Source organism: Ursus maritimus, unplaced genomic scaffold, assembly GCF_017311325.1.
Source record: "Ursus maritimus isolate PB19 unplaced genomic scaffold, ASM1731132v1 scaffold_23, whole genome shotgun sequence".
NCBI classification, from domain to species: domain Eukaryota; kingdom Metazoa; phylum Chordata; class Mammalia; order Carnivora; family Ursidae; genus Ursus; species Ursus maritimus.
In genome coordinates, this window is record NW_024424786.1 from 17,604,313 (window position 1) to 17,628,615 (window position 24,303).

The window sequence follows — 24,303 nt, forward strand, 5'->3', positions numbered from 1 at the left end:
CTGGGAAGATTGAATGATATAAAGCATACTGTCTCCAATGTTGCTTGATTTATATCAGTATATTTTTATTCAAACAAAACTAAACTAACAGCTGCTGTGTACTTTTGTTTATGTGCTATATGTCAAATGTTATTGTCCCTAAGGTACTTATGTTAAAAGATTTAGCAGTCATTTTCTTAAATACCGATGCCTACCCAAATTTGGATTTTTCCTCCACTGAACAAAATGACAAGCACACGATTGCTATACTTAGAGCAATCTTTCACAGCTGCTTTAGTTTTTCAGTGATCCTATTAAACTGACGGCATATTGCCTGTGGGGTCTACAGTGTTATAATACTGCTCTAAGAGACATTGATTTGTACGATAGGATCAAACAGAATAGGGATGCATTGGGGAGAAGAATTTCATAGGTCATATTGTTTTTACCTGAGTAAAATTTAATTTAGACACTGTGACCTTTGCAGAACACCTGGTTATTTTAATTGCTGATATGTGGGTGAACGTTGACATTGGGGCTTTGAAAGTATGAAATCTTCAGTCTCCTCTGTTTTGAAAATGAATCCCGAGTCATGTCTTTTCTTAAACTGAACGAAGTAGCTGTGCATTAAATATGCTGGCACATCTTCTGCTTGAGCAAGTGGACCGAAATGGTGTGAATTGTTAATGCCTTGCTGCTTTGGTTCACGGCTTGTGATTGATCATTTGTAACTATATCTACTCCTTGTTCCATGAAATCAAGTATGGAGTAATGGGTTCATCAGATTTTGGGGTTAAATTGAGAGTGAAGAGGTACTGTGTGTGGAAATAAGAGTTGCCATGTTCAGGGCTGGCCTTGTAACAGCATGGAATCTAAAGGCGATATTCAAAACCACTTCACTCATCATACGCTTACTGATTCTGAATAGGGCCCATTTGCAGGGGACATTTGGTAGTTTTCCAATACGCTTTATGCCTCTTTCTACTTCCACCACCATGCACATCTTTTTTTTCATACATCCCAGTAGCACATTGGTAGAACAGGTCAGCATACACAATTCATTTATTTAAATAACTTGATTTATACAAGTAGAAATAAGCTGGGATTCTATTGTGTCTTGCCTTTCCCCTCAACAAAAATAATAGTGTGTGTGTCTTTGAAAATACAAGTGTTTTGTGAATTCAGTTCCTTGACCATCTTAAATATTTGATATTTAGTAATAATATAAAATAATTAAATTGATATATGTACAACTTTATGGTTACTTAAACAAATACTGAGAATTAACTATATCTAATCTATTTTATGTGCTTATGGCCTATACCAATACATAGTAATTGAATATATACAGCCTGCTTTTTCAAACTTTAAAGTTCTGTACAAAAATGTAAGGTCTTATCTTAGAATTAGTTTAGGAAAATACAATACATGGAACTTAATAAATAAAGCCAACAAAAACTAGAAGTAAAGGCCATTAGAAATGTCAGTATATAATTGTTTGCTGTAATAACTGATACCTTTTTTACATTATTTTTTATTTTTATTACTATTGAGAAAAGCTTAACCCAAATTGTGTTAACTGAGGCACCACTTAACTTTTGATCCAGTAGGAAAAGATGTAACAGAAAACTTAGTAAAACTCAGGAACAAAATCAAATATACAAAGCACTTACATATATAAGTAACATCAAAAGCAAGCTAATTGTAAAATGTTTCTTTTTTTTTTTAAGGTTTTATTTTTAAGTAATCCCTATACCCAAAGTGGGGCTCAAACTTACAACCCCAAGGTCAAGACTCGCATGCTCCACCAACTGAGCCAGCCAGGCACCCCAAAATATTTCAAAATTCTACTGTTACATTGTAAAGTAACAACTAATACAAATCTAAAAAAAAAAAAAAAAAACCATAGCTGGATTATTTTTCCTTTTTCTTTCTTACTTTTTCTTTTTTTCTTAAGTCTAAAAGCAGGAATAATAATACCTGGCATACACATACTTAATTCAGACTGCCCTAGGAATCAGATAATGTGGGTAAAGATGTTTTGGTCTCCTTTGATGCAAATGCTAAATTAATATATTACATTTAAGTATTTTACTTAGGATATATATATATGTAATAAAAATTTTAATATATATATGAAAATTTTATATTTTTAAATGTGATAAGCTAAAAAGTCTTAATAGTTTCGCAATTATAATGGAGAGTTCCTTTTTGACATTTATTTCTCCCCGTTTATTTCACAAAAGTAGAATCCTCTATAATTAGCATTTTTACATATTTTGTGTACTATTCCATCTCTTCTGAAAACGCTTATGGGGAAGAAAGCCAATCTATACTGTGTCATATTCTTCTACATGGAGAGCTTTGTTAAAAAAGATTGTTTTATAACAAATAATAACAATTAAGCTATTTGTTTTCATTGGTAATTATACTTACATTTTTAATAATGAACCTCTAGGATCACTGACACGTCATTAAAGTCAGGATAAGATTTTTGGTTCAAAGACTGAGAAATAAGAGATTAAAAACAGAAGCTAGAAAGAAAGACAAACTCAAGGAGAAGACAGAAAGAGCAAGGACTTGGTTAAAATATTACATAAATACTGAAGCAACTTTAGCCCAATGAAACCTGGAAGTGATGATCATATCATCATGAATAGAAAAGAGAGTCTATGTTTTAAAGACTTCAAAAGGGAATTTCTGACAGATTTTAAAGTGTCTCTGAGCAGATTAGACTGCTTTGTGAATGTTCATATCACACAATTCTGCATTCATATATTTAATAAAAGATGACAGTGATCCAATTATAATGGGAGTTCTCCAACTGCCACCAAAAAAACCCTTAAAAAAAAAAATCAAGCCGTTAAAAATTCTTAATATTGTCTATAGATCAATAGTAGAAATATAAATCAGTGATTACTTTCTGCTTTTGTTCAGCCAACAAGAATGGCCCAAGTCGGATGCCTGGAGGTCACGGGGAGTCACTGAGGGCCATGTATAGGGCACCTTGGAACCAAGGCAAAGTCACAGGGTGCACAGTCCTAAGGGAAATCTGAAGACTTCTCTGAGAGACATCTTTACCACACGGAAGGGCTCTTAACTAGCTGCCTTTGTATATTCCAATGCACCTTAAAGAGATTAAAGGGTTGATTCATAACCACCAGCATTTGGCATCCCTCTTCAGCAAGAGGCCTGAAGTTTTACATTTCATAAAATATGAGAAATAAAGGTAAATAGGACTGGGACCCAATGATTGAAAAGAGACAATGTAGTTAATTTTAAAGAAATTAGGGGTGCCTGGGTGGCTCAGTCAGTTAAGCATCTGCCTTCGGTTCAGGTCACGATCCTGGAGTGCTGGGATTGAGCCTCATGTGGGGCTCCCTACCCAGTAGGGAGTCTGCTTCTCCTTCTCCCTCTCCCCTGCTTGTGCTCTCTCTCTCTCAAATAAATAAATCTTTTTTAAAAAAAATTAAAGAAATTATTGTACCCATAGTTTGATCTTAATTCCCTGAAAAGTTCTAGAAGAGATTATAAGATGAATGGTTTGTGAATTCTTAGAAAAATAAACAGTAATCACTAGGACCCATATGGAGTAACTCATATATTAAATAAACTCATATATTAAATAAATATTTAAGGAACAGAGAGGGAGATTCTTGGGGTAAACAGGGAGACTCTTGGGAAATTCTTTACATGGGGGTGACATCTCTAACATCAGCATATAACTATTATTTCTTCCAATGGGAAATAGATCCCAATAGACTACAGCTACCATCTATTATCCTTAAGCAAGGACGTACTGCTAAATCTGTATGTCTCTTCCCAGATACATAGGTATATCTGCAACAAAGTAAGAGAACATACAGTGTCTGCAAACCTCCTGTTTAGGTCCTCTATTTAGAATTCATGATTGCTCTTCTTTGATGTTTCTATTTAAAAATGATAGAGCAGTGGGGCACCTAGGTGGCTCAGTAGGTTAAATGTCTGCCTTCGGCTCAGGTCATGATCCCAGGGTCCTGGCATTAAGCGCCATGTCAGGTACGGTGCTCAGTGCAGAGTCTGCTTCTCCCTCTGCCCCTGCCTCCCCCTACTCGTGCTCTCTCTCTCTCTCTCTTTCTCTCTCAATCACTCTCTCTCAAATAAAAATAAATAAAAAAATTTTTAAAAAAATGATACAGAAGTACATCACTTAGCATCCAAAACAAGGCAAGAGAAAGTTAAGAGTGGATGCTGCCTTGGATCCCAATTTCTTTCCTGGAGAAAGTAATAAAAGGAATCAGAATGAACACAAACACACACAAACACACAGTTGTCCCTGTACGGGGCTTGACTGAAGGCTGCAGGCTATATGTATGCCCTTCTAAGTCACCTATCTTAGCTAAGAAAGCAATACCACTTACAAACCCCAAATTATCTGGACCATTGCAGAATTCCACATTTAGCAGAACAGAAGCAGTAGTGATAGCAATAAAAGAGTAGTACTAGGCATTTTTAGGGCATAAAGAAAGAGAGGGAAGCATTTGACTAGACACCTTCTCAGTGTCTTGAATTTTCCACTCACATCAAAGTCATCTAAGGGGGCACCTTGGTGGCTCAGTCGATTGAGCATCTGACTCTTGATTTCAGCTCAGGTCGTGATCTCAGGGTCATGAAATTGAGCCCCATGTGGGATTCCGCACTTGGTGTGGAGTCTGCTTGGGATTCTCTCTCTTCCCTCCCTCTCTCCCTTCCCCTGTTCATGCATGCTCCCTCTCTCTCTAAAATAAATAAATAAATAAATAAAATCTTTTTTTAAAAAAAGGCATCTATGTACAATGCTTCCAGACAAGGGCAGCATCCCAAATTTTTATACTATTTTATGATTTGGCCCTGAGTTAAACATGGGAATACAGACAAGACTACAAAATCTCTGTCCTCATGGAGCTTAGAGTCTAGAGGACAGATAGATATTAAATAAATAATTCCCCATGTAGTTTTATGAATTACAATTGAGACAATTAGTATATACAGGGTGCTGTTAGTGTAACAGAGATATCTGTCCTAGACAAGGGAGGAAAGTAACACAGGAGCAAGGCAATGTCAGGAAAACATTTCAGAAGAAGAAATATTTAAAATAAGACCTCGAGATGAGTAGGCAATAGCTTGCAAGGAGGATAGCGTGAGAGAGAATCCAAGTAAAGAAAACATTATATGGTAAGGTACTAGGGCATGAAGAAGAATAAAGTGTTTGAGGAACAGAAACGAAAAAATAAGGTGACTTGAATGCAGAGATGAAGGAGCCAGTAGTACTAAGTGAAGATGGAGAAATTGGGTAGAGACCAAATCATAAAGGTCCTTAAGGCCATGATAAAGATTTAAGCATGAGTTCAGTACGAGAAGTTATGATAAGTTAAATCACTTTTTTTAAAAGATTTTATTTTTAAGTACTCTCTACACCCAACATGGGGGTTGAACTTACAACTCCGAGATCAAGAGTCACATGCTCTTGATCAGTCACATGCTCTTGATCGGTCACATGACTGAGCCAGACAGGCACCCCCTAAAATCATTTTTAAAATAGTGTTACTAGAGTGATAGTGTGTCTAAGTTGGAGATAGGTAAGCTTATAGATTCATAACTACGTGAGCAGCCATATCCATGGAAGATTACTATAAATCTGAGGCAGGAACTCTATTAACACGCTAGAGATCTCTGTCTCTAATCATGGCATAGTTAACATTTTTTTAAAACATTTTTATCAATAACTTAGTGTTAAAATTGGTATTCAGACCACATTTGTAGGGGAAAACAAAGATGGAAGAAACTGTTAATCCCTAGATGACAAATTAAATATCCGAAAGATCTTGTAAGGCTAAACTACTTAATAAAAACCTGGTAAGTAGAAATTTCATAGGAATCAATGTATTATGTTCTGTTCACATATCTATAAAATCAGCAGTACAAGTGCAGGATAAAGAAGAAGTGGCTTAAAAAGCAAATTGTGAGCAAAACCTTAATTTAGATCAATTATCTGATGTATCTAATAGAAATAGTAACGCAGGGGTGCCTGGGTGGCTCAGTCGTTAAGCGTCTGCCTTCGGCTCAGGGCATGATCCCGGCATTCTGGGATCGAGCCCCACATCAGGCTCCTCTGCTGGGAGCCTGCTTCTTCCTCTCCCACTCCCACTGCTTGTCTCTCTCTCACTGGCTGTCTCTGTGTCAAATAAATAAATAAAAATCTTTAAAAAAAAAAAAAGAAATAGTAATGCAATTGTGGATTATATAATGATATGGAAAAAAAAAAAGCAGGGGACGTGAGACAGCTTTACCTATCACTGATTGACCTGGGAAAATATATTCTAATAAATTATGAACATTTATGTTCTAAATTTCAGAAACCCAAATTATGGCTTCACCTACAGAAAGGTGGTAGATTTATTGTAAAAAGAACACTTCATCTGCTTCAGTTAAGATAGAGAAACAACTGAAGAAAGTATTACACATCTATGAAACAGATTTGCTAAAGGAATGAAGGAAAAAGTAAACTGGTTTAATAGGCTCCACACCATGGGGCTTAAACTCATGACCCTGAGATCAAGAGTTACATAATCTACCATTTGAGCCAGTTAGGTGCCCCTAAAGTGGTTCTAAAATATGCTTCAATCTAATGATCAGAAAAAAGCAGTGTATGCATGAAAATAAATAAAAGAAGACAGGTTTATTTAGCTGGAGGAAGCAAGAGATCTCCTAGACTAAAGGTAACTCTCTGATCTACACATACATTTTTATTTTATTTATTTATTTGTTTGAGAGAGGGGGAGAGAGAGTGCAAGAGGGGGTTGGGGCAGAAGGAATCTCAAGCAGAATCTCAAGCAGACTCCACACTGAGCAGAGCCCGACCCCATGACCTTGAGATCATGACGCCAGCCTAAATCATGTGCTTAACCAACTGAGTCACTCAGGTGACCCAGAACATACATTTTTAACAGATATGAAAAAGAGGAACTGAAATCCTCAAGGCCAAATATGAGGGTATCCAAGTCTAACTACTCTTAAAGAGATTATTATAAAAGGGGGAAATACTGTAATTATTACAAATTCACAAACAGTAACTGAAGCCCAGTGAAACTCACCAGAGAAATAGATCTTGGAGACTAAACTCAGAGTTATCCCCAAAGGAGGAAGAATCAGCAAATACTGTGAAGAGGCAACATTTATATTACAGATAAATTAATAGTAAGAGCAATTCGAGAATCTCTTTTGAGGATGAGACAATTATCCAAAAAGGGCTCATGAAATCTGAATAAACTGGAGAGGGGAATACTAGGAAGATTAATATCAAATACTCAAAAAAAGTATTCAGTGAACCCCCCAAATTTCTGGATCTAAAATTAAGAAAAGGCAAAGGGAAGACGAATTATATTACAGAAGATCCAGGCACAGCAATAACAGATCAAGAAGTCAGATCTAAATTAGATGTTAGACTGTGGGAAAATACATCCTGGATAGGATTATTTAACTCAGGGAGGTGAAAATGGGTAGGACTGGTTTGAACAAAGGATGATATTGACAAACTTGGAACTTATTGACTTCATATCTCTCACTATGTGAGGCCCTGCAAGAAAAAGATCTACAGGAATATGTTAGAAAAACACAAGAATGAACCAAATAGCAAAGGGAAACTAAAAGAAAAGAAAGACGTCCACTGCACCAAGCAATGCAGCCCGAGCCTGTTAGAGAAGGGAACCTTCTGAAAGGAATAAGAGTACAATAGAGACAGATCCTAAATACCATAGAAAGAGGGAAGACTAGGAGCATTCAAAAACTGAGGAAAGGGGCGCCTGGGTGGCACAGCGGTCTGCCTTCGGCTCAGGGCGTGATCCCGGCGTTATGGGATCGAGCCCCACATCAGGCTCCTCCACTGTGAGCCTGCTTCTTCCTCTCCCACTGTCCTTGCTTGTGTTCCCTCTCTCGCTGGCTGTCTCTATCTCTGTCGAATAAATAAATAAAATCTTAAAAAAAAAAAAAAAAACTGAGGAAAGACCCTGTCTACAGGAGGAAATGATATTGTGCTGGTCCTCACTGAACACTAAGACCACGAGGCTCAGAAACATAAACAGCCACTTCAATTCAGTAATCCATGGAGAGAAGTTATTCTTTAATGGGAACCAATGTGAAGATGAGGGGGAAGCTGTGTTCACAAAGTAGGTTTCTTTAGCGTAAATGATTCCATAGCCAGAGGCCATGACAGCAGCTGCTGTGACCCAGGATTGAAATTATTGCTCCCAAGGCAAGATGGATGCTTTGCCACTAGAGAGGGCCTACCCTCAGTTCAGTATGGGGTTCAGAAACACGGGACTCAGAAGGAAAAGAATATTAAGATGTTTGGGATACTTTACAAAGGCAAATAACAGCATCTCAAACAAGTGCTGGGGCTGCCACCAACGTAAATTCCCAAAAGCTGCAAGAATGCAAGAGTATCCTCTTTGAGAATAATAATAACAGCAATGATGACACAATATTATAATATGCTGGGGCACCTGCCTGGCTTAGTTGGTGGAGCATATACTCTTGATCTCAGGGTTGTGAGTTCGAGTCCCACATTGAGTGCAGAGATTAAAAGTAAAATCTTTTAAAAAAAGTGTTACATAATGCTTACTAAGGCTTAATTATTCTAAGGACTTTCCATTTAATTCACTTAACCCTTACAACAACCTATTAAGGTAATTAATTTCATCCCTACTTTATAGAGGAAGAAACTAACCCCTTAGAGAAACTAATTAACCTGTCTCAGGTCATACAATAGATGCTGTAACTAGAATTTGAACTCTGGTTCCAAAATCAGAGCACTTAACCAATACTTTATGCATCCTCTTTTTAGAGAAGAGACAATGTTACTGGTCAATTTTTCCCTCAAGATATAAATCATAATACTATAGTTAATGTCTTGATGGGAGACTGCTTCCCAACGTGTTATGTCATATGTCACAGACCCTGCCCAACAGCATGAATCAACAACCAGTATCGTGGAAAAACTGAAATGAAGAATGTTTTCTCTTGCCTTCCTGCACTTAGTTTCTGTGATGGTCTTTGGCAACAGTCACATGGGTCTGGATCATGCCAAACATAGGGTCCTAGGAATATCATTTTGCTTGGAATGGCCACATTAGAAATTGGGGATTGGCTTCTGTTCTGACTGTACTGGGTATAGAGATGATGTTGTGATCATCTTTCAGCTTAACTGGAATTAGGGCACATGAGAAAGTTGGTGTAGATTCAATTCAATTTCTTAGTCCTAAGGGATAACACCCACTGTGGGAACCCAGAAGGTAGCTGCTGGAGGAATTCCAGTTCAAACTAGGCATCCTGAAGTCATCTGGCTGACACTGGGAAGAATAAAAATTAAGGGCTTTAATTTCTTTGAATTTTAACTTGAGGAGTTGGAACTTTTATTGGATTTTAACTCAAAAAGGTAAGATTATTTGATTTGGGATTTGGTATTTTCATTTCTTTGGAATTTTATTCTCTGAATTTAATTTCTTCACAAAAATTTCTTAATGGACAAGAGTTAACATTCAAGTTCAGGGTATGTTTTTGGAATTTTGTGATTGAAATACATTGATCCTGTCATTTGATCTCATTGCATTGTAGAATCTCTGAAGAACGTGTCAGAAAATAAATAGCTACTTTGGACAGTGCCACTACGTATAATTTGGGGTGGGAAATGTAATAGGAAGTGAACATTCAGTGTTCAGTAGCATGGCCTTGGAGCCAATTTAATTATATTCTAAGTCATTTCAGAATCTTCTAGTGTAAATTTCATACTACCCACCAGAATCTAGAAGGGTCCACACAGGAGTGGGGTTTGGTTACTGGAATAAGAGACTAAGGATCTCCTTCCTCAAGAGAGAGAGTGACTTCTCTGGTTCACCATTAATGGAATAACTAAGCCAAAGAAGCTAAGAGAACAAAAAGTTAGGAAATGTTAGGGGGGGTGAGGGTGTTATTAAACAAGTCTACCAAAATCTGACACTATCTACATGTTCTGCGACTGTTATGTGTTATACCAAACAGCTCAACAGGGGAATGATGTCAGTACAGTATAGAAATTTGGTTGGTGAATATGTGCTTTTTTTCCTAGGCAAAGGAGGCCAACAGAGAAGGAACAGAATTCTATCCTTTGGCAGGAAAGAAAAAAGACTTTATCTTGGCTGTAGCACTGGGGTTCCTTGTAGGACTCTGTAGCAGTTTTGCTTCCTCCTGTGCCTTCATTAAAGGAAGCCCCACTGGCTCAAACCTCCAGTTGATTTCCATCTGCATTGTCTCATCCTCTGTTGTTTTTGTGCAGTTTTAATATCTTCTGAAGCAGCACTCTGAGATACCTATCCAGACTCTTTACAGTATCTCCTAAATTAATGATTGTTATTTAAGTTAGTATTCTGGTTTTAAAGGTGCATAGATTTTGAATGATCTTCCTCAACGCTATTATTTTCATAGCCTTGTAATTTTGATGGGAGTGATTTTGCAGAATGCATTTTTTGTATTAGTTCTAGCAGAAATGCTGTACTAGCATGTTGACCACATATAGGAATATGGCATTTTTACACAGTGGATAGTTTTCTTCTAACCTAGAAGGAATAGACCTTTGTAGGAGCCACAACTAAAGAACTTTTCATAACTTTGTAGGAGCCATAACTAAAGAACTTAACAATATAAATTTCTTTGTTAAAATCTTCTATGGTTCAGTTGTGCCTGGGTGGCTCAGTTGGTTAAGTGTTTGCCTTTGGCTCAGGTCATGATCCCAGGGTCCCGGGATCGAGCTCCATGTCAAGCTCCCTGCTCAGCGGGGAGTCTGCTTCTCCCTCTGCCTTTCTCTCCCCAGCTTGTGCTCTCTCTCTCAAATAAATAAATAACATTTTGAAAAAAAATCTTCTATGGTTTAGAAATCTAAAAACATACACAATTTTTAAATCCCATGGGTTTTTAAGGGTTTCACTAGACTTGATAAAGTAAAAGTTTAGGGTCATGTCAATTGGGCTCACTCCTCACAGCATAGGAAGAAAACCTTCAAAGCATATCTAATTCTAAAAAAGCAGCATTTGTGTATCTTTTACTTTTTAGTCCTTGGTACAATTACACTTCTAATCTGTCCCTTTAAATGAAAAGTAATTGCTATTATCTTAACGTTAGACACGATTTTCTGATCTGACATAAAACAAGCAAACAACGAGTCATACATCAAATGAGAGTATTAGTGGTTATTTAAATTAAAAGGTAACTATCACATAACACTTGACCTTTTCCAATTTGAAGTTCAGAAGACCATCAAATATAAAAGTTTAGGGACTTCGGGGCGCCTGGGTGGCACAGCGGTTAAGCGTCTGCCTTCGGCTCAGGGTGTGATCCCGGCGTTATGGGATCGAGCCCCACATCAGGCTCCTCCGCTGGGAGCCTGCTTCTTCCTCTCCCACTCCCCCTGCTTGTGTTCCCTCTCTCGCTGGCTGTCTCTATCTCTGTCAAATAAATAAATAAAATCTTAAAAAAAAAAAAAGTTTAGGGACTTCAATCATTTGATGTACGAATTATACTAACAAACAAAGAAAATAGAAATGCAAAAATTTAATGTTAAGTGACTAGAGTGCTACAGACTGGAAGTTCCTCCAACAGGATCAGCTTCTTTGAGTATGTTAAGTTTAGTGAACTTGTTATGCTTCCACATGTTAGTAGTTGCATAGGCTAATTTCAGCTGGCATAAGCTTTTATAAGTATGCAAAAACACAGGGCAAGGCACGCATTAAAATATGATAATAGCACACTTCTGGGACACGTGAAGCATGAGGCACGAATCTGAATGCCTCTGGCATCCATGAAGCATCACACCTCAGAGTCAGAGCTTTATGTTTTGATAAGTAATTCTGTTATACCACATTTGGGAGGGGAAAAATCAACTTTCTAAATATAAATCTTTCCCTTTAACCAGAGTTCCTTATAGTTTCAATTCTAACGATTTATTCAACTACCATTTTTAAATTCCCGGTGAGCTGGAAATAATTCAAAGCTAGATAGGGTCTTAAGAAAATGTGTTAGTTATTTATTTTATTAATGCAAGTTTAAGAGTGATTACATAATATTGTTGATCATAAAGATCATTTTAGCCAGTGTGATCGGGGGGACTGCAAGAAAAAAGAAATAAACTTCTATAATGATACCCTCTCTATCCTCTCCCCCAAAAAGACCATAAGGAAGTGTTCCCTGTGTTACATATGTCTTATAGGTAAATAACTAGCTAGATAATGGGTGTGTCTACAGAAGACTTGAAATCTTCAGATTAAAAACTCCTAATAAAATGAAAAATAATTATCATACTTAACACAAACATTAAAAATGACCAAGAAAAATTGATTTCCTTTCTAAATACACAAACACACATACAATCCTTGGCAGAAAAAAAAATTTAAGAGTTATAACAATAAGTATCAAAATATAATAGTAGTCACTCAATAGTATTAAGATGATAAAGCCAGTAAAGGTTTGTTTTTATATAGTACTAGCAAAGATATTAGAAACAAATGTAAGTACTCAGTGTATCCATATCCTTAAAAAACTTAAAGCTTTCTGGATCTAGCCTTGCAGTTTAAGTATGCCACTTAATATTTTGCCCTCTTCAGGCATATGGAGTTAAGGCTTAAATGAAGTGATAGGATATAAGAGTAGTACATTTAGTAGTGCTAACAGTAACACTACTAAAGTAATAGCATTTACTACTGAAGGAATAAAAAGTAAATTTAAAAAAGTAAAAAGTAAATAATAGTAGCAATTACTACTAATAGTAATTTAATAGCAGTACAAATATGGAATTCACAGTATTTTTGCTTTTAGAGACTAGCAAATCAGTGCTTTTAGAAATACAGATGGAGGTCTCATATTTTGACAAAGATAGACAATGAAATTATTTTAAAACACATTTCATAACCTTTGACAACCTCTAGAAGTTAACCAAAACAATTAAAAAATTTCTGAGAACACACCAGTATGATTTCTCAGTTTTCTCTTCTGAAAGCTGTATACCATAGAAAATGCCTATTAATTATGAAAATTCATCAGTTGCTTTTGTTTATTAAGTGATAGCTTACTAAAGTTAAAATACTGATGATTTTTTTAAAATCTAAACTTAAGCTGTGCTATAGGCTGAATGTATATGTCCCCTCAAAATTCAGATGTTGAAACCTAATGTGATGGTATTTGGAGGTAATTGGGTCATAAGGGTGGAGCCCTTGAGAATGGAATTAGTGTCATTACACAAGAGACCCCAGAGAGCACCCTTGCCCTTTCTACCAATAAGGACACAGTCAGAAGATAGCAGTCTATGAATCAGTTAAGAGGCCCTCAACAGACAATGAATCTGCCAGGGCCTTGATCTTGGACTTGGACTTCATAACTATAAGAAATAAGTGTTTGTTGTTCAAGCCACCCAGCCTATGGTATTTTTGTGATAGAAGACCAAATGGACCAACACATGCTGAAATAAAGATTTCTCAAAACTTAATCCCTTTCATAATTTCCTTTTGTGTATGAATGACATATTTAGACATGTTAAAACTACACTTTTATTATAGCTGTTTTCTTTTTAAATATACAAAGTAAAAACAAAATTATGTAAGTGCCTTTTGAAATGTTATCATAGAGTTAATAAAATCTTTGTCACTTACCTTTTGAAATATCTTTAATTGTTCTGCCATACAAATCATAAAGATATCTGGCTGGCGAATTTAGGTTCATTCTCATTGTGCAAGTATCTAAAACCTAACCAGGAGGGAAAAAACGTATAAGTAATTTATTACAGTAAGCTCTGGCTAAATCAAATAAATAAAAGTCCTTTCTATACTACATGGCTATAAAAATTATACTGTAAAATAAAACTTGATGATTTAGAAAATGTTTCTAATATATGAAAAGAAAAAAAAACAGTTGAAATTACTAGATCACAATTTTACTTTGAAAACACACAAACAAGGGTGCCTGGCTGGCTCAGTCAGTGAGCATGCAACTCTTAATCTCAGGGTCAGGAGGTCAAGCCCCACATTGGGTATAGACCTTAGTTTAAAAAAAAAACAAAAAAAACACACAAACAAATATTAATGAAAAAGAGAAAAGAGGGGCGCCTGGGTGGCTCAGTCGTTAGGCATCTGCCTCTAGCTCAGGTCATGATCCCAGGGTTCTGGGATTGAGCCCCGCATCCAGCTCCCTGCTCAGCGGGAAGCCTGCTTGTCTCTCTCACACTCCCCTTGCTTGTGTTCCCTCTCTTGCTGTCTCTCTCTTTCAAATAAATAAATAAAATCTTAAAAAAAGAGAGAGAAAAGAGATATAATAACTATTAAAAAGTGGTTACACTGTGTTTAATAATGCTAGAACAACGGGAAATTTTTATGTTATTCTGCTCCCAGAATATCATACTCCCAAATTTCAAACTATATCACAAAGCTTTAATAACCAAATTAGTATGGTACTGGTGCAAAAACAGACACATAGACTAATGGAACAGAGTTGAGAACCCAGAAATAATCCCACACTTATATGGTCAATTTATGACAAAGGAGGCAAGAATATACAATGGGGAAAAGACTGTCTCTCCAATAAATGTATTGGGGAAACTGAACAGCTACACACAAAAGAATGAAACTGGACCACTTTCTTATACCATACACAAAAATAAACTCAAAATGGAGTAAAGACCTAAATATAAGACCTGAAGTCATAAAACTCCCAAAAGAAAACAGAGACATTAACCTCTTGGACATCAACCTTTGCAAAATTTTTCTAGATATGTCTCCTCAGATAAGGGAAACAAAGGAAAATTAACAACTGGGACTACATCAAACTAAAAAGCTTTTGTACAGTGAAGGAAACCATCAACAAAATGAAAAGGCAACCTACCAAATGAGAAAAGGTCTTTGCAAAGGATATTTCAAATAATGGGCTAATATCCGACATATATAAAGAACTCATACAAGGGAACACCCCAAAAAACCAAATAATCCAATTAAAATGGTCAGAGGACCCGAACAGATGTTTTTCCCAAGAAGATATATAGATGCCCACAGACACATGAAAAGATGCTCAACATCAGTAATCATCAGGGAAATGCAAATCAAAACCACAAGGAGATATCACCTAATAGCAGTCAGAATGAATAGTATCAAAAAGACAAGACATAACAAGTGTTGGCAGGGATGTGGGGGAGAAAGGAACCTTTGCATGCTGTTCGTGGAAATGTAAACCGGGGCAAATGTAAATTGGAAAACAGTATGGAGATTTCTCAAAAAACTAGAAATATAAGTACTATACAATCCAGTAATTCCACTTCTGAGTATCTACCCAAGGAAAATGAAAACATGAATTTGAAAAAATATATGCACCCCTATGTTTATTGCAACATTATTCACAAGCCAAGATATAGAAGCAACCCCAGTGTCCATTGATAGTTGAATGGATAAAGATGTGGTATGTATATATAATGAAATACTACTCAGCCATAAAAAAATGAAATCTTGCCATTCCTTACAACATGTATGGACCTAATGCGTATTATGCTAAAGAAAATAAGTCAGACAGACAAAGACAAATATCATATAATTTCACTTACATGTGGAATCTAGAATACAAAACAAATAACAAACAATAATAACAAAGAGAAACACATTTATGTATATAGAGAACAAACTAGGGGTTCCCTAAAGGGAGAGAGGTGGGCAGACGGGCAAAATAGGTGAAAGAGACTAAGGGGTACAAATTTCCAGTTATAAAACTAGTAAGTCACAGGAATGAAAAATACAGCATAGGGAATATAGTTAAAACTTTTATAATAACATTGTATGGTGACAGATGGCAACTATGCTTATTGTGGTGAGCATTTTGTAATGTATATAATTGTCGAATCACTATATTGTACACCTGAAGCAAATATGTCAGCTATACTTTAATTAAAAATAAAAATAAATAAATTAGGTAGTAAGGTACTTTCTTTGGGTTTTAAATTCTTTCCAAGTGTCCTAAAATCAATTATAAATATAGTCTGATCACAGTTCACCTCGATAACTTATGTTGTTTGGGTACTAAAAAAGTGGAATCAATAAACCACATTTCAAGGTTTCCCATGAGCCTGAATCTCAAGAACTTCTTCTAATGGTTCCTAATATGGTAGAGTTTTCTCAATATTTTACTTTATTGTATTTTTTTAAAGATTTATTTATTTATTTTAGAGAGATAGAGAGTGACAGGGGGAGAAGCAGAGAGGGACACAGGATCCTAGGCAGGCCCCATGCCCAGCATGGAGCCCAACATGGGGCTCCATCCCATGATCATGACCTCAGGTGAAATTAAGAGTCAGATATTCAACTAACTGAGCCACCCAGGTGCCCCTGTTTTCTCAATATTTTAATATCTTGATCTGTCTTGATATAGCCCTTGTAACAATGACCTTTTCAACATCAGTGAAGACTTAAACATGCATCAGTTAGAGGGAAAGTTCTATTCACAGCATAAAAAAGTTAAAGTAATAAGGGATGTTGGAGAGTATTCAGTAACTTCATGCAAGTTTTATTAGGTTTTTGAAAGTGACTCCCAAAACATGAATCACTATATCCATTTACAAGTATATAATACGGGCACCTGGGGCACCTGGGTGGCTCAGTTGTTAAGCGTCTGCCTTCGGCTCAGGGCGTGATTCCGAAGTCCTGGGATTGAGCCCCGCATCAGGCTCCTCTGCTGAGAGCCTGCTTCTTCCTCTCCCACTCCCCCTGCTTGTGTTCCCTCTCTCACTGGCTGTCTCTCTCTCTCTCTGTCAAATAAATAAATAAAATCTTTAAAAAATAATAATAATATGGGCGCCTGGGTGGCTTAGTTGGTAGGACATGTGACTCTTGATCTTGGAATTATGAGTTCAAGACCCACACTGGGTGTAGAGATTACTTAATAAAATCTTGAAGGGCACTGGGGTGGCTCAGTCAGTTAAGCATCCAACTCTTGATCTTAGCCCAGGTCTTGATCTCAGGGTTGTGAGTTCAGTCCCCATGTTGGGCTCCATGCTCTGCATGGAGACAACTTAAGTAAAATAAAATAAAATAAAAGTCTTTTTAAAAAGTATATAATACATTCCAAATCCACACTGAAAATACTTTGTCTCCCATTTTCACTATTAATGGCTATAATGTACTACTGCTTTTGCACCACCTAGAACTGTTGAAGGATGATATGCATTACATGATTACACAGTACAAAAAACATCTTTCCATTGCTGTTACCACCCTGCCTCCAGTTCTGCCCAATTTTATCCTTAAAGATTTATTTACTTATTTTTAGAGAGAAAGAGAGAGAGAGAGTGTGTTCATGAGTGAGGGGAAGGGCAGAAGGAGAGAGAGAATCTCAAGCAGACCAGAGAGGGGGAAGGCCTACACAGGGCTGGATCCCATGACCCTGAGATCATGACCTGAGCCAAAATCAAGAGTCTGATGCTTAACCGACTGAGCCACTCATGTGCCCCTATCCTTACTTTAAAATTGTAAACTGTAATCCTAGTCCTAGCCCAACCAACTCATTTTTTTGTGACAACGAACATATTTAAAGAGCTTCATGTGTATATAAAGACAAAGTTGTACTTTTCTTTCAGTCTGGAGAACAACTTTCAAATATTGTGACTAATTTGCTTTATCTAGTTGTTGTATCAAGTGATGTGTGTTGCATTTAAAAGGCAAATATCTAATTGACTAATTTAATTTGATGAATTGGCCTTTACTGGATTACATCAGAGGTTCTTAGCCTTTATTCTACCCCTACACATGATCAATAATGTTTTCATGAGCCACATAGTCCCACAGGCATTCACAGGATTGTGTGCGTTTCTTGCATGCTAGCTGCAATCCAGTTTTGGGCAATTTTTCAGAAACTATGTATTGCTGCTCTCTTTCTCAAAATCACGAAGGCATAACTGTTTATGACTCAGAATGAAGTTACTGGAATAATCTTGGACCCTCTAATTTATGAGGGAAATATTCACAGTACCAGTGCTTTACCTAATAACAACGTTCTTGCAATGTATTTCACAAGTGACTATAAACTGTCATGTGGAGCAAATCCATTGACCTCCAATCTGCCTATTTGTAGGCTATCAGTGCAGGAGTTCAATTCCTGACCAACGGCATGTGTTCTCACAAGTCAGACACAATACTCCCTTGGAATATCTAAGTTGGAATAGCCCCATGGCTGGGACTGGTCCTTGCCACTCAATAAAATAAGGTAATAATGCTGGTGACTCTAAATGTCACTCTTCCTGTCTTCCTTCCCACTCTTTTGGGTCAATTTCTTTAGTGATTACTACACATAAGTTCACCTAGGACTCCTATCCATGGGCAGAAACCCTTACTAAAAATGCTTGTAAAGCAATATTCAAAAAATAAGAGAGAAGTTACCAGAAAAAATTGGAGTTTTGTCTGTGACTTTAGACAGAAAGGTGAGTGGAACATACTTACTGACATTGGCATGGGATCCACCCTTGTGTTTTTAAAAATACTTTATTGACACCGTTCGTCTCTGACTAGCAAAATTCTCCTACTGGTCACCTTATTACATGTGACTTTGTCTCTAAGGATTATCTTTTTACCACCACCACCACCCTCCTTGACAGAAATATTAACAGGAGACAATTCGGTACACATTCTTCCTTAGCCAGTCATCTCTCAATGCTATTAAGAATCTACACTTGGTCCCACAGAGCCTTCTCCTTTGGTTCCCCAAATTCTTGATCCATCCATTCTTTATGTTTAGTTCTCAATTTCTTTTGTTTTTTTTTTAAAGATTTTATTTTATTTATTTGACAGAGATAGAGACAGCCAGCGAGAGAGGGAACACAAGCAGGGGGAGTGGGAGAGGAAGAAGCAGGCTCATAGCGGAGGAGCCTGATGTGGGACTCGATCCCAGAACGCCGGGATCATGCCCTGAGCCGAAGGCAGACGCTTAACCGCTGTGCCACCCAGGCGCCCCTAGTTCTCAATTTCTTAATATTACAACTCTATTATTTAAAAATTCAATGAAGTCCTTTGGAACAAATTATATTCTGTAGTTACTGGTGAAGGTTCAAATATCTAAATATCCTCCTCCAAAGTTATAATTTACCAATTAAACTAAGTAAAATGTGAGCTATTTAAAGATAGTCCCATTTATTTCAGCTAAAATTTCAATGATTTTAAAAATTATTTCAAATATTGCTGCCTTTGTGTTTAAAAAAAATCAGTCAAGTAAAATTACACAGCTTTCTAACTCTAAGATCCCTCTTTTCATTGTGACAAAATATCGGTAAAAGTGTTTGTGCAAGCCAAATTTTAAGAGTTAAATGAGTTTAAAAACTGGCATTAGAAAATCAGATACTAGAAATTAATAATGCATCAGCAACACTGTCATTCTCTCATACTTTCAGGATGAAAGATCCTTGCAGTTTTTAAGCAATGCCAACCTTCAGGAATCATTTTCTCAGAGTAAATTATCAGTGGTATGAATTAGTATCAATATAAATTTCTGTCAAAAGCCCTGAAATGAAGCCTCTACTTGTAAGGTCATTCTTATAATTCACAATTGAAAATATTTAACAGTGTCATCTTGCTGTAATAGTAAGGTTAATTAAAATACCATTTCCACTCATCTGTACCTGCTAAGCTTGTTAAAATATTATTTTTACAAATTCACATTTTGTTAATTTCTTACAGCATGGGTTGTAGAGAACCCTTTTGATACTGAAATTTAAAATCATCATGCTGTAAAACCAGACTCTGTGACAAGCAGCTGGGAAGAGATTTTCTACAAACTCTTTTTAGTTTAATCTGTTTATACTTCTGGGAGTTACCTACACCCATGGGCATATCTGGTGCAAAGTGTGCAGTTTCTGGAATGGCTACCATGGAGGTTGTGTGATTACACAGTCTAGAGCCTCTGGGTTTGCCTTGCCACTACCTCAGTTCAGGTGAGAGAGTTCAACATCACCAAGTGAGCCAAATCAACAAGCTATTAGATCCAACAAGGCCTTTCTCCTCAAAGATATGTTTTTATATGTTAACATCCAGAAGTATAAACTCTGATTTACACTTCCCCATAAACTGTTTTCAAAAGATCTTCTGTTGGCTAGGGTCAGCTGCCTACACACTATGGGCTAATGCTGGCCACGACCTGTTTCTGTATGGCCTATGGGCTAAGAATAATTTGTACAATTTTAAATGTTAAAAAAAATCAAAAGAATAGTGTTTTGTCATGTTAAAATTAACATTTCTGTGCCCATAAATAAAGTTTTCTTGGAAAACAGCTATATTCTTCATTTGCATATTTTCTGCGGCTGCTTTCACTCTACAGCAAGAGGGTCTTTGCATTGTGCAATCTCCAATACTTCCCCTGAGCAACAAAATGCACTAGGCCCTCAAGCTCTTTTAAAGGAAACCACGCTTTCCCCTGAATTCACTAATTTCCTTAGGACTTTCTCAAATCCTGGGATTTTATTCTCTCATATAGCAATCTCGAAATGTTGGGAGAGTATGGGAAGGTGGCAAGGGGTGTTACTTGAGAGTATCATTTCAAGATTTCTCCCCAACTCTCTTATTGAACAAACAAAACAACCTGACCTTCAACTGCACCATCTTTCTTCACTCCAGTCATTCTTCTTCATTCATGGATAACTTTTGCCACAAAAATCCTAACCCTGGCTGATGCTTACTATCCACGTGCTATGCACACACCAAGAAACTTGGTGCTCCTGGAGAAATCACACAAATGACCACATCACCATTAGTATTACTCATAGTCACCAAACTCCATGGTCCCTCAATACTGCCCATTCACTTCTATTTCATTTGTTTGGTCAAATATCTCTTCTACTTACCATAATGAATATTTTAAACCATCCCTGCTCTCTACCCAGCCTCCCCTTCTCTACTTCCTTCTTTATTTTTGGCAGATGGGGTGGCCTTATGGCCTAACATCAGACAGAAAATTGAAGCCTCATCTTCCTGCTACCAAAACTACAAGTCTATCTATGTCTTTTTTTTTTTAAAGATTTTATTTATTCATTTGACAGAGAGAGACAGCCAGCGAGAGAGGGAACACAAGCAAGGGGAGTGGGAGAGGAAGAAGCAGGCTCCCAGCGGAGGAGCCTGATGCGGGGCTCAATCCCATAACACCGGGATCACGCCCTGAGCCGAAGGCAGACGCTTAACGACTGAGCCACCCAGGCGCCCCTATCTATTTCTATACCTATTCTCTCCTTTTCCCTCTAGTTGGAAGAGTCCATGCTCCTATCTCAGGCCAATATTCCACCTACGCTTTCAATTATGTTTGTTTTCAACTTTTAAAGTAGTATATATTATCCATCATTTCTTCTCTTTCATATATATTCAACTACTCCTTCTAAATGAGATTTTTCCTACTGGCATTTAAACACGATTAAGCCTATCCTATCTTAGAAATTAAATTAAATTTTTTAAAAAAAGTATGTGTAATTCTAGAAAAGGAAATTTCTACATAAAACTGTTTTTACTTCCAGAGCACTAATTTATACTGACCTTAGGAAATAAAATAAGAAAATCTCTTCATATTTGTAGCAATTCTCTTAGTGGCCTACCAAATATTCATTTTTTTGCCTCATCCTTGCTGTCCTGATTTTGTTTAGAGGTCCCCTTTTCCGCTTCGGACTCAAAGTAGACTAGAGTTATCTTGATTGATCTAGGTCAATCATGGTGGTCCCATGCCTCTTGTCAGTTTGGGAGTAGGTACATAATCTAGTTCTGCCAATGAGACATGAGAAAGGGCTTCTGGGAAAGGCTCCATCATTCATAGGGAAGAGACAGTCCTTTTCTGCCACTGGCCAAAACTGTACCTGGCTGTGCAGCAGCTATCCTGTTACCAACATGTGAAAGAGCATAAAATCCAGAAAATTTAAAAAAACATAACTGGGGGGCACCTGACTGACTCAGTTGGGGGAGCATGCAACTCTTGATCTTAGAGTCATGAGTTCAAGTCCCTTTTTGGGTGTAGAGATTACTTAAATAAATAAAACTTTTTAAAAAATGTAACTGGAATCCTATCATGCTATGCTTAAAACTGTCCTGCTCCTGGATTTCTTGCTTCCTTTTTGCTTAAGTCTGTTTAAATCAGGATTCTCTGTTATTTGCAGCTATCATCCTATTCTATTAGTTAATAGAAAAAAAAATTTTTTTGGCCCAGGTTCTTCAAATGAAGAACATTGTTTCAACTAACTCAATGGGTATTTGTATAGCAAATAGATTACAACAGTATTCACTATATAAACCTAAGAAGCAAATCATTTAATTAAGAACGCAGAGAAAATTTTTAAAAGAAATTTAGCAAGCTGAAAACTGTGAAAATTAATGGATAATTATGAAATTAATTCACTGGATTACTAAAAATATTTCACCTCTGGCAATTAATTGTACTTGTTCGGTAGAAGAGAATACAATTTATCATGAATATTTTGAAAAAGGGAATCTGCTTTTACAGATTTTTTTTTGCTAAGTAAAAGACTGTCAAATACATTGTGAATTTTCAAAGAATTAAAATGCAATAAAATGTACTAAGCATAAGTCTCTGCTAAGACCAATATTTTATAATGACTTATAATAAAAATTATGATCATTATTTCAACCTGTAGATGCCAGGAGATTGGGATGAATTTGTACACATCTTATTAAATAACTTAAAGGTACTTTTCTGAATAAATCCTGGAAATAAATTTACTGGCCAGTTGTCTTTTTTTCATAAAAGTGGGTGACAGAATGCATGCCAAATCTAGTTATTTGCTGTCACTAATAATGAACATCACTATGATTTGTAAAAGCAATTGTTTCTGATAAATTTGAAATGTAGGTGTTTTGACATTTTATTATTAAAATGTGAATGAGAAGTAGATAACCAGAGGAGATTTTCCAAATAATCTATTAATACATACCCTTTAGATATTCTATCTTTAATTGATCTCTTCTTAAATAGCCCAGATTACTTTAAAATGTTTATAATGCTAATCATAGTTACTTGCTTTTTAAAACTATTATTTTGACGTACAATTTACATGAAATAAGCTGTACCTATTTTAAGCGTACAGTTTAATGCAGGTAGAAAAAATGTATCTGGGGTGCCTGGGTGGCTCAGTTGGTTAAGCGTCTGCCTTCGGCTCAGGTCGTGATCCCACGATCCTGGGATCAAGCCTCATGTCGGACTCCCTGTTCAGCGGGGAGTCTGCTTCTCCCTCTGCCCGCCTCCCCACACTCGTGCTCTCTCTCTCTCTGTCAAATATATAAATAAAATCTTTAAAAAAAAAAAGAAAAAGAAAAAAACATATCTGTGTAATCACCACCACAATCAAGATATAGAGTAATTCCCTTACTCTCCAAAATTTCTCATGCTCTTTCACAATCACTATTCAGTACACGTGGCCCCAGGAAACCACTGAACCCTGTCTTTCACTAGAGAAGTTTTGTCTGTTCTACAATTTCACATAAATGGAATCATATAGCAAGTATTATTTTGTATCTGGCTTCTTTCATTTACCACGATATTTATTCTTTTTTATAGCTGAAGAGTATTCCTTCGTATGGATATAGCACAATTTATCTACTCATTTGTGTTTTTTTTTAAGGATTATAAATCTATATTTTTATTAAGTCAAAAACTAACAATGTGGTATTAAGTTTACATGTAAACAAAGTTTTCACAGAAACCTAACACATGCCTAAAAAGATTTTACAATGGAGTTCTAGATGCAGACCTAGATGATGTCAAGAACTAATGGATCTCATGAGTCAAGACAGCGTTTCGGGTATTAGTTAATTTTCAGGATTAAAAATATTTTTGTTTTGTTTTATGTTTTAAAGTGAACCACTGCCCCGGGATGAAAGTTTAATCTTCTGATACCAGGGATTTTTAAATCATTCAACTCTTGAAGTGATTTAGTGAACTTGTGCTGTCAGTGACTGAACCCTGCCACCAGTGATTTCAGAGTTCAAAGTTCAAATAACAGGCCTCCAGAGTTTTCCAGCCTAAGACCAGGGGCCCTTAACTTTCCCTACTCTCCCACCTTCTATACCACCTTCTTCCCCTCCCCAAATACCTCAGCCAGTGGCTTGGGTGGACAAGCTGATGTTTAAAACTTCTTAATTGGAAAAGAAAGGGTCTTCTTATCAATATCAAGAATTAGCACCTCTAAGACAGAACCACCTGCCTATGTATTTGTTCCAATAAGATTTTCCCTCTTCAACCAGTTTCCATCCCCAAAATGGCAACTTCGGTAACTTATTAACT

General features: G+C 36.6%; 1 protein-coding gene across 1 annotated transcript in view; it reads right to left on the reverse strand.

Annotated features, from left to right (window-relative positions):
- Nucleotides 1-24,303, reverse strand: part of DCDC1 (doublecortin domain containing 1) — a 414,959-nt gene that overhangs the window by 345,255 nt on the left and 45,401 nt on the right. Inside the window, exon 6 of the mRNA XM_040638911.1 lies at nucleotides 13,668-13,761. Within this exon, the coding sequence (XP_040494845.1) occupies nucleotides 13,668-13,761 (94 nt within the window). The remainder of the gene's footprint in view (nucleotides 1-13,667; nucleotides 13,762-24,303) is intronic.